Genomic DNA, 12,277 nt, shown 5'->3' on the forward strand with positions numbered 1-12,277 from the left:
GAAATGCATAGCATACAAAGACAGACTCAAATTCACTGGAGGTCATTTAACTTTCTAACAGATAACCACACTCATGGCCCTTTAATAAATTCTGGAGGAGACTGCTGCTCTATACAAACAACGAACATTGGCTTCATTTTACCTTTCAAATTAGAAAAAGAACAAATTAATGTCTATCTGGGGGAACCAACTGAAAATAAAAAGCTGCTTCATATTGGCATGTATTGAGCAAAATTTCTTCCACACACTTATTTTCATAGCCACAATTCGCACAAAATATACAATGTCTTTTGCCTTCCAGACATCCAAGTAAACAAATGAGTATTTTAATACATTGTGTTTTACTATTAAAGTAATGTAAAAATGAGTCCATAAATGGTAAAAGAAAAGGAAAACTAACATGAACGAATTATCTACTATGTGCCAGGACTTAGCAGCCATCAGCCTATCTGTCATCTTAATTCTCAAGACAATCGTGTTAGCTAGGGTTTTATTGTACCATAAAATGGACAGGGAAACTAAGATGGAGAAACGAAAGCTCAGAAAGGTTTTGCCCAAAGTCAAGCTAACTGCCTGGAGCTAACTGTAATTAATTACACAGCTAATAAGTTACAAAACCAGGACTGGACCAGGACTGCCTAACTTTAAAACCCATACCCTCTCCACGATTCAGCAGAAATCTCTTAATCTCTAAAGGATTTAGAAGAAATCTCCAAAGGATTCAGATGAAGATAAAGAAAGTATAAGCACAAACTTATGCATGAATATACTTAGTATAGTCAAAGATGTGCATTCTTGAAATATTTTTGATATGTTAAACAGATGCTTTTATTTTCAAAAGTTTTCACGTTTAAGACTTTTAGTTAAGCAACTGAAACATTGTTTTTGAAAGTGAGTTAACTAAAGTTTCTAGCCATCATCAGTGTCGTAACTCATGGAAATTATATTCTAAGTTAAACTTTGGACTGAACATACATAGAGAAATAACTGTCCCTGCCATGCAACATTTCTTAGCACCCACTATGTTCAAAGCACTCTACTCTAGGTATCCCTAGAGGGTAGCGGTCAGAGCCAGCATAGGGCCTGCACAGACTAAATGCTCAAGGATTATTTTCCAAATAAATGAATAAAGCTTGGAAAGAAAGCAAAGCATATATAGAATTAAACAAGGCCAGGACCAGATAGTAGCCACATTCTATAGAGCCAGCTGATGTTGGAGAGTCAGTACTGTGCCAGCATCATTCTCTATCACTTCCACGTGCATGGATAAAGATATTTGCTATCTAAAAGCTATAATCGAAGGCTTCAGAATAAAAATTAATATTACACCCAGGCAGGCATCAAACCTCACTAATCAACCACATGCATTAATTACAATGAGGGAACTGATTGCTCTGTAGGAACACAGACACACAGACACACTCTCTCCTCTCCACCTCTCTTCTTCTCCCTCCCTCTCTCCTCACACTCCCCCTCTTCCCACTTCCCCTTGGAGAGAAAAAAATGCAATGAAACAGAACTAATTTATCCCTTTCATATTACGGACTTGCTCCTGGGTATCTCCACCATGTGGTACCCATTTGTTGGTGTCACATGCTTCCACTTTAACACACAGATACGTATTCAAACGATGCTGCAGCCCCATTCTTGCTGTGAGAGAAGAGCCCCACGGTAATGCCACCATTCAGAGAGCTTAGTAACACAAACTGGAAGCTCTATTTTGGTAACCTTTGCCTTGGAATACTTCTGTCCTGATCTCCACATTATGTAAAACTTGCCTTTCTGATAAGAGGAACAACATCTGGTTTAAAGACTTAGAATTTTTTAAAAAACATTGATTTTGATGATGAGAATAATGAAATTAGGATAAAAATACAGGACTTAAAAAAAAATTATACTCCAGTCAAGAAAGGTTTCAGGATGTTTGCAGCATACACATATACAGTAATAAGCTGTTTATTTTTTAATTCAATGTCACAGTATTTTTAAGAAAGGCCATTGATTTCAGGGCTTTATACTAAACCCACCATAAGAACTAGATTAAATGCATTGAAAAGGTGCCCTCTCGCAGCCCCCACCACTGATGGGCTATTTTTTCACATCTCTTCCAAATGCTACCAGTCCTTCTAGACCTGCTTCATCACATCCTGCTAAAATACTTCCTCTGAATTAGCTGGACTGAATTGAAAGGGAAAATAACCACATACTCACTTCCACCCAGAAATGTCTTGGAGAAACTGCTAGGTTTAGTAAAATTTCCACTTCCTAGGATTTTGCACTGAGGGACAATATTACATCACAGGAAGTTCACTGATTGCATGCCACAAAATAAGAACTATTTAAATTTCATGCCAAAACTAGGGTTTGTTGGAAATGCTCAGTTCTTTATAACTCAGTTAACAGACCTCTTGTGTCATGCCATCAAACAATTCTGCTTTTTAAATGGGCCTGCCAAGTATGTCAGCCTAAATTACCAGTGTCTTTCACAGACTTCAAAGTACTGCCTGGAGAGGCTGATCTAAACCACCAAGAAGAGGGGTAGCTGCTACAACTCTGGAAGCTGCAAGAACATGCCAAATGATTTTATAAAGGAAGAAAAAAGGGGAAAAAGTGATACACAAAGTCCCTTAGTAAGTGACTATTGCATTCAATTCAAATTTTTAGAACAGGCTTCTGCTTAGTGTAGACTCTCTTTCACCACAGGATGAATGATTAAAAACAAATTAGGGGTGTTAGGTTATCATAAATGGCACAGAATGGAAAAGGACAGAGTCTCCAGGTCCATCTTTCCATCTCTCTTCTCACATTCACAGAGAAGCCCAAGTGAAGATACTAGGAGAAAGCCTACTGGGAAACCAACAAAGCTCCCAGGACAACTGGTGGCTGATACTGAGCTTGGGTATAACTGTCTGGCCAAGCTCAGAACATAAAACAAATCATCCTCATCTTTAGTTTATTCCATCCAACAAATTTCTTTAATATTGGTGGTACCCATGAGGTGATAGCTTATATTGCAAATTTTACTTACCTTCAGAAGAAATTCAGAGTAGGCCCAATGATTCACAAAAGCTACAAGAATCTCGTTAAGACATACACCGTTAAAAATTAGATCTAATGTGGAAGAACAGGAACTTTTAAGCACTTTTGATAGGACTGCAAATTTGTGTTTAAAAAAAACCCTTTGTAGTAGAGAATTTGACAAGGTAGCAAACATTTAATGCGCAAACCTATGGACTGACCAACTTCAAAAAATATGCATTTGTATAAGGGTACTAGGGTGCTCATTACAATAGATGTATTTTAGCAAAACCCTGGTAACAATCTAAAGTCATCATAATAGTCTGAGTAAATAGTCTGAGTAAATTTACTGAGTAAATTACAGTATATCCACACAATGGAATGCTATGCAACAATTAAAAAGAATGAGGTGGCGGGGCGGGCGGGGGTCGGGGGGGACTTCCCTATTGGTCCAGTGGTTAAGACTCCACCTTCTAATGCAGGGGGGGCACGAGTTCAATCTCTGGTCGGAGAATTAAGATCCCACATGCCGAAGTCAAAAAATAAAGAAAACACACACACACACACAACAATAAGCAATGAGGTAGACAGAATGCATTCAAAGGGCAAAAGTACAGAACAAGGCAGAAAAAGCATAATTCTATTTGTATGAACACTAAAAAGTACCTGGATCTGCGGCTACATACAGAAAGGTAAAACACACAGTTAAATATGCATAGAATGTCTGGCAACTAATTAAAGGAGTAGGATTTGGGAAAAGGTGGATATGTGGTTTTATTTTTTAATGTGAAAATAGAATTACTCTTAAAAATATGGATTTGGGAAAGTTCTTAAAGATATTACAAATACATTTTCAATTTTAAAAACAAACATAATAAAACCTAAGAACAATTTTCCTTAAAGCACTTCTATATTACAGCACTGAAGTAGAGACTTATCTTTTTCAAATAATGCTGAAGGCCAAGAAACAAATGTGAGGAAAAAAACTATGACCTTCTCAATGCATGAAGGAAAAAGCTACATCCTTGTGGGTTGGCTTTTATTTTGTTAACATGAACCTGGAATGGATTTTTATCTATTAAAAAAATACAATATTCAACGCATGACAGAGCACATTATAGTCACGTTAGAAGATCTTAACTATGTTGAGCCAAATGTACTAAAATAACTTTCTATATTAAAAATGATGTTATTTACACAGTTAAGATGCCATCACACATGTGAATGATGCTACTTCAAATATTGTTAAGGTCAATGTTCCCTACACCCATACTTTTTGAATTATTAATTGGAAATTCTACATGCCAAAAATATAAAGTAGTAAATTAAATTAATCCAGACTGATGACATAAGCTCTCTTCAGAGAGCCACATTCCACATGTGGACGCTAGATAATCTCCTAATATTCAATGGCTGCAGAATTAATGGAAATTTCTCAGAGCTGAAGTATTTTACAAGCTCATAATGAAAATGCTTTCATTGAGCTTTTTATCAAGCAAAGAATTATACAAAAAACTACAAAGATTGGGCCCCTTTATTTTAGTAGGTTACAATATAGAACAGATACATAAAAGGTGCAAACCAACAGCAAACAGAAGGAACGAACCAAATCACAGAAGAACAGTGAATCAGCTATGTTCTAGGAGCCATGGTGGTGCAGGGAGCAGCACAGACAAGAAGCTTAAATATGTTAAAGATAAAAAAAAAATTACCTTCCAAAGTTTAAAAACAAAATTCTGGATTTCCACATCCAAACTAAGCAGGGTAAGAAGTAGAGCATTCTCTGATTTAGAAAAGCTGCAGGGAGAATGAGGTTTAGGAACTATTGAAGCAGCGATCTGGCAGGGCAGAAGAAATGCAGCCCTACCACAACTGAAGCAATGCTCTGCAGGAATGGTCTGAGCAAGAAGTGAAGGTTTGGAGCAAGTGTCCTTGCTGAGGCCAGTGAGGTAACTGGACCCTTCCTCAGGTCAAGGGCCTTTAACCCATTTCTCCTACTAGAATAAATATTAGAAACCCAAATTCTTCCCTAGTGGCTCAGACAGTAAAGAATATGTCTATAGTACGGGAGACCTGGCTTCGATACCTGGGTTGGGAAGATCCCCTGGAGGAGGGCAAGGCTATCCACTCCAGTATTCCTGCCTGGAAAATCCCCATGGACAGAGGAGCCTGGCGGGCTACAGTCCATGGGGTCACAAAGATTTGGGCAAGACTGAGTGACTAAGCACACAGCAAAAATTCTTTAAGACACAATATGATTATCACCAATATATGTCAACAGACAGCTGGATGATTGCATTACGCTAAATGTATTTATTTAAATATAAATGTTCCCTTTAAAAAATATTTTAATGTATTTATTGATTTGGCTGTGCCAGGTCTTAGGTGCAGCAATATGAACGCTTTAGTTGCAGCACATGGGATCTAGTTCCCCGACTAGGGATCAAACCCAGGCCCCCTGCATTGGGGGCATGGAGTCTTAGCCACTGGACCACCAGGGAGTCCATACCATGCCAAATGTAAATCACCCTATATAGTTGCTCTACAAAGCCAAACTAAGTCTTCCTTCTATCATTCCTTTTAAACCTAGACTCAACCCTATGATGCTTGTTCTCCTGCCATTATTGTGAGCTTCGAGGCATCCTGGCAGCTTCAAGGACCACTGTGGAATAAACCGTGACAGGCAGAATTCAATCTGCACTAAGTAAAAAGCCAGAGTGTGGGACTTGGCAAAATATATTTGCATTTGTGGCCGCAAAGGTTAGCAATCCCACTCCACAACTGCTCCTCTGAAGTAATCTTTTACTATTTTGTTTGCAGTTTCTCTTCCACACTGAAAAGACAAATGTAACAACTGAAAAAGATCAGTTGGTCATACGGCAGTCTGATCTGATGGCTTCAGTTCAGCCTCTACTGGACTTCGTTGTTATAATAAAGTTGAAAATTTACCCCACAGCAGAATCTGCGTTTAACTTCTCGTTTCAGAGACACACATCACTCTGCCCAATAAAAAGGATATATCAGCTTAGTCCCTCGAGTCAGGACTAATTTTTTTTTAAATGTTGCAGCAATTTCAGATCTTATGATTCAACAAACGCAGTGACCAGCTCAGCCTCAAAGAACAGGAGTGTGTCTGACTCAGAGTTGAAACCCTCACACTAGAGGAGGGTACCCAAGTCTCTCACTGGGCAGGCTGCCAGCCCCATGTCATGACCAGTGAAAAAGTCCACAGTAGCATACGAAACTGTCTGATGAGGTCAAATAGGGGCTGAGGGACTTTCATCCACTCTTACAGGAATGCAGGTCAGACAGAATTTTCGGGAGTCATACTGAATCCAGTACAGATTCCCTTTCCATTTCCATCTTGGAAGATATGCTTGGCTACACAAAACTGAAGGGACGCTGAGAGTGCTGGGTTTTCCCTAACGTCACAAAAACAATTAGTGGCAGTTGTCACTCCCTTCTCTGTGTGATCAGGGTGTCTTACATACTCCCTCGTAACACCACCTGTAAAAACTGTTCACTGGTCTGTCTCAAGGCTGGCAACCTTTCTCTCATTCCAAGCAGGTCCCTGGCGAAGAAAAGGAACTTTAAAAATACATTCTAGCAGAGAAGGCAGTGGCACCCCACTCCAGGACTCTTGCCTGGAGACTCCCATGGACGGAGGAGCCTGGTGGGCTGCAGTCCATGGGGTCGAGAAGGGTCAGACACGACTGAGCGACTTCACTATCACTTTTCGCTTTCATGCATTGGAGAAGGAAATGGCAACCCACTCCAGTGTTCTTGCCTGGAGAATCCCAGGGACAGGGAAGCCTGGTGGGCTGCCTTCTATGGGGTTGCACAGGGTCAGACATGACTGAGGCGACTTAGCAGCAGCAGCAGCAGCGGCAGCAGCAGTACAACCAACGAGAATGTCTTGACCACTCTTCCCACACACCTTCACCCTTTTTCAACCAATAGTTTGAGTACTGCCCTCACCAGTGAAAATCTGGGACGTTTTTACAGTTAACTGGAAGACTGCTCTATCATTTCACCTTTGATGATCTAGATTTTTTCCTTCAAAATTGTTTCATTATTTAGGAGAAAATGGCTAATGTAAATCCAAAAGAGAGGATTCCTGGTTTGAGAGATGGTAAAAACACCCCTAATTCATTGAAAAGAAGTGGGTGATAAATTGCTCAAAAAACAACCTTCTTAAGTAAATTCCCATAGTATGTTTGGGTTTTCTTTTCCATAAAAAAAAAAAAAAAAAAAAATTGTGCATAATAGAAGAAAAACCAATTAAGTCAAAAGTTAGGATAAAAATGAGTCCCACTTTTCTTAGCACTAGGTGATATTAACCCTTTAATGACTGGCCAATTTTTAATTCATTCTCAAAATTTCCAGAGACCTCAAGATGCTAGGTATCTGGCCTTGCTGCTGCTGCTGCTGCTGCTAAGTCGCTTCAGTCATGTCTGACTCTCTGCGACCCCATAGACAGCAGCCCACCAGGCTCCCCCGTCCCTGGGATTCTCCAGGCAAGAACACTGGAGTGGGTTGCCGTTTCCTCCTCCAATGCATGAAAGTGAAGTCGCCCAGTCGTGTCCGACTCTTAGCAACCCCATGGACTGCAGCCTACCAGGCTCCTCCATCCATGGGATTTTCCAGGCAAGAGTACTGGAGTTAGGGACTGCTAATACCCTGACAGAGCACACACTAAACAGTGCTTATTATGTGGCTGCAACTTTCTATGTGGCTTAACTTTTACAACAAATCTCATGAAAAAAGTTCTATTGTTGTTCTCACTGTACAGATAAGGAAACTGAGGCACTGAAGAATTAAATTGTCTAAAGTTAAGCAGCTGGTAAGAGGCGAGAGAGAATGAGACTGGTTGGATGGCATCACTGACTCAATGGACATGAGTTTGAGCAAGCTCTGGGAAATAGCGAAGGACAGGGAAGCCTAGAGTGCTGCAGTCTGTGGGGTTATAGGGAGTCGGACACGACTTAGCGACAGAACAACAACAAACGGCAGAACCAGGGCTCAAATGCGGGCGCTCTGGCTGCAGAGTCCCTGGCGGACCTGCGGAGCCCGGCTGCCTCTACTGCAGAGTCCTCTCTGCACAGCAGACAACAGGCAGGGAGGCCACAGGTCCACAGTGAGACTAATCCACCAGAAACGCTTCTTCTGCTATGAAACAGAATCCAGGCCTACCTAAACAGGAAACACATTCCACATAAATGAAAGCAAATCTATATTTTCAAGATGGTAGACTTACTGAGCACATTTACCTCTTCTTTATTCCTCGAATGCCATTGGGATGACAGAAAATTTTAAGGAAAAAGAATAAACCATAATGGTGCAAGACAGCAGACCAAAGTAGTAGCAGTTAAAAAATGGATTGATGTGCAAACAGAGCAGAATGGTCACAGCTAAACACAGTTATAAAAGAGGTCTGCTGCAGAGAGAAGAGCTACTCTTTCTGAGCAAACAAAAGTGCAGCAGAAATACAAATCTTCAAGTTAAAAAGTACATATATGGATGGGGTTTTTGAATCATCACCAGGGCCATTGGTTCAATGATGGCCTTTGGCACTCATATTTAAGAACAGGTCTCTTTCAACCTCCACACATGGGCCTTGGGGCCTTCCCAAGAAACACAGAGAGAAAGAAACCCAGCAAAGGCACCCCTAGCCAGCACTGCAGTAGAGTGCAATGCTCCACGCCTATGGCAAAGCCTTCCCATGGCAACTATGGGGACCACAGCTCACCTCTCACTCACACCATCCAGGCTCCAGTTGCCTGCCTGAGAGCAGGGAGCCCTGCAAGGAGCCTCTGCTACTAGGGAAGAGGCCTGGTGCTGAAATAGTATTACAGAACTTTTGAGGAAATCTCAAGTAATTAACCTACCCTATATTTAGAAATATGAATGGATCGTCAAGGATGAAAACAACATACAACTCCAAGAACTAGTATGAGAGATAACAAGTCAAAGTTACCAGAAAAAACTGACATTGGGATAATAATAAATTCTCAGTTATCTACACCAAAGGATGGTTAGAGGCAGTAAGAACCCTCAAAACTATTTGCAGCTGGCACTGAAGATGTCTTTTCTGTTACAGCAGATTTATCACCCAAGGAACATTCTACAGGGACTGATATGACAGTGAACTTTTATTCTCTAAGGATATGAGCACTAAGATCAAAATCCTGGCCCGAGCCCTAAGTTCCTCATTTTAAGCGACTCTGAACAAATTACCAGTTTTTTGTCTTCATTTTCCAGCATATTAAATGGGGACAATATTTTGTCCCATTTGCCTCAGAGATGTTTTAACAATCAAAAAAGAAAAAGTATTTTAAAAATACTTTTTTTTTTGAAAAGCAAAAAGCACCATACAAATGCACGGTGACACTGTTAACTGAAGACAGGCTACATACTGGGGAGCAGACGGAATCCAGGCTTTGGCTGGAAGGTTTGCGGTGGACAGTCCACCACAGACAGTCATGTTGGCTGTACCTCTAACACAGGCCGGCTTACAGTCAGTGGTTCTTGACTACTTTCTGGTATCACAATGACGCCATATTGTCCTCTTCAGGAGAAACTGAGGAAAAGGCCTCTTCTTTTGTGAACTGATTCAGAGGAACACACTGAATTTTGCAAAGTCTGCAGTAAAATAAATACTGCTGGGACTTCAATGGTTAAATCCAGGGACTCAAAAGAAACACTGCCAGTAATTTAGTCCTTTGAGGGCACTGCTCACCAAGAGATACCATATACGCGGCTCCAAACAGTCAAGTCAAAGTTATATAAAGTTGAAGATATGGAGAAGGCTGAGTGAGACTGGCTTTCTGGGCAATCGGGTTTAAGTACTTACTACACACTTAATATATTTATTAAATAACCACTATATTCCAAATACTAGATGAAGCAACCTGCTGTACTAACAAGTTCAGACCATACTCAAAAGAAGCAAAAACTGGTAAAACAGATTTATAATCACTGGACAACAGTGATAGGAACAATCACTGCTGAACCAGAATGGTAAGATATAAAGTATGTCAAAATGATACACATATAAATCACAACATAAAGAAAAAAGAAGTGCTCCGCAGTGCTTTTCAGGTTGAGGTTTTAATAGGGCTCTTCATAAATATTATTAAACTCAGTTAAAATTTGTTTTCTATTAAAAATAAGAGATACTACAGTCAAGTAGCTGGCCCTTGCTTGGATTGATTCACACAAATCAGTAATGAAAATTAAATTTATGAAACAACTGGAAAAATTCAAACACTAGCTAGATAATTAATGATATAATATAACAATGGTGTTGGGTTATTAAAAAAAAAAAAGGCAAACCAGCGATATTCCTTATCTATCAGAAACAGAAACTGAAGTGTTTCTTGCTGACATGATATGATGTCCAGGATTTACACTACTCAAATAAGGGGCAGTGGGTTGGAGTAGACATGAAGGAAGCCTGGCCTCATGTGTGTTGATAACTGTTGAAGCTGGGTGCTGGAATCACAGGAGTAATTACATTATTTTCGCTACTTTTATATACAGTTGAAATTTTCATAATAAAAAAATGCTTTAAATATACAAATCAAAGGTGACTCATTCTTACCTCTGCTAGAATCTTTTATTACAATGTCAGAAATTTCAAACAGCTTCAGAGGAAGTGGCATCTTCCGATTGGCAGCTAGGGTCTTGAGGAGGCCAGGAAGAAGGGTCGTGCGTGCCACCTGCAGGAAAAGACGTGAAATTGCACTGACCAAATAGGAATTAAATGCTTATTTCAAGACTTTGTGGTCTCACAGGAAGACTTGGAAAATGCACTGCCTAAATATCCCAGTCATTTTTAAGTTTTAATTTCAGGACTTCATGTTCTGCTTTATTTCACAAAGTAATTGAAGTAGATTACAAGAAATACAAATATTTTATATAGATTAAATATGAATTAAACCAAATTTTTAAAAACTAGGACCAGGAAAATGTAAATGCAATAAAAAATACCTGGACAATGAGGAAAACAGGACACAAATACGTAGGCACTATAAAAAAACTATGAAGCTGCCATGGGCATATGACCACAGTTTTCAGCTTAGTAGCCAAAACAAACAGGAAAACGTGCATAGTTATTTCATTCTTAATGAAGAAATACAAACACTCATCCTAATTCTTTTTTTTTTTTAAAGGAAAAACTTCCCTGCTTTTGTCTGTGAAATAAATTTCTCCTTCTAAGCTTTATGAGATATTAGTTTCCAACACATCATGTTACCAGAAGGGTTTTATGAGTGGTGGTGTTACATCTGCAGTCAGCCTCCAACACCATTACCTTCTGTCTAAGCTCTGCCTGAGCTTCTGAAGCTGATTTCTCTGCTTCTACTTACCACTTTATTATGATCTATTATTCTCCCCACAGAGTGATCCTTTAAGACCTGAATCAGACCATGGAACTCTTCTGCTCAAAAACCTCCAACAGGCTTCTATCAGATTTTGAATAAAAGCCATGCCCTATGTGGGGCTTTATGTGAATCTGGCCCCAGCTCCCTCTCCAGCCCCAATACCCTCAGCTGCCCCTGGCTTACTGCACGTGTTCCAGGCACATTTGCTCCACACCCCATCCCAACCTCCACACTGGCTCTTTCTTCTGACTCACACGTTCTTCCTATAGATCGTATGTAGCTATCTTATTTCCTTCAGATCTCTGCTCAAAGGTCTACATGGTTCTACATGGGCTTGCCCTGCCCATTCTGGCTAAAACAGCAGCCCCTCCTAGATCCCACACAAGTAACAGTAAGCCCTTAAAAGGACCCGCTAGACTGTGCTGAGCAAAGAAGAGGACACCCTTCCTACCATAGTCCTTCCACCAGCAAGCTGCTATCAACCTTCAACTTTGTGCTTCCTAAAATATGGGGCACTTTCCCAACCACAGAGAAAAGTGCCCAAACTGTTCAGAGAACAAAACCACAATGTTAAAAACAAGTTTAACTTATTGGAATCGAAACAAGCTACTTTTGCAGATAACTTCTCTTAGAATTTTTTTATTCATTTTATTCTATAGATAAGATTTATTTACTTCAAAACTCACAGCAATACAAAAAATAAAACTGGAATCAGATCAAGCTCCTATATCTAATTCTAATTTACTGAAACTATAGGGGACCACCAGAATATAGTCAGCAAAACCCTAAATGTGAGAACTCCACAGGGTAAGTGATCCAGTTTCTTCCACAAAGTGAAACGGGGACAGAGGAAGAGATGAATGGATGGAGGGACA

At 40.0% G+C, this 12,277-nt stretch overlaps 1 protein-coding gene across 3 annotated transcripts in view; it reads right to left on the reverse strand.

The window, feature by feature from the left end:
- The window catches only part of FARSB (phenylalanyl-tRNA synthetase subunit beta), a 73,827-nt gene that overhangs the window by 27,824 nt on the left and 33,726 nt on the right, over positions 1 to 12,277 (reverse strand). For all 3 annotated transcript variants that reach the window (XM_027514595.1, XM_027514588.1, XM_027514597.1), the window contains one exon: positions 10,622 to 10,739. In XM_027514595.1, coding sequence (XP_027370396.1) covers positions 10,622 to 10,739 — 118 coding nt within the window. The remainder of the gene's footprint in view (positions 1 to 10,621; positions 10,740 to 12,277) is intronic.

Source organism: Bos indicus x Bos taurus, chromosome 2 (assembly GCF_003369695.1).
Source record: "Bos indicus x Bos taurus breed Angus x Brahman F1 hybrid chromosome 2, Bos_hybrid_MaternalHap_v2.0, whole genome shotgun sequence".
Lineage (NCBI taxonomy): Eukaryota > Metazoa > Chordata > Mammalia > Artiodactyla > Bovidae > Bos > Bos indicus x Bos taurus.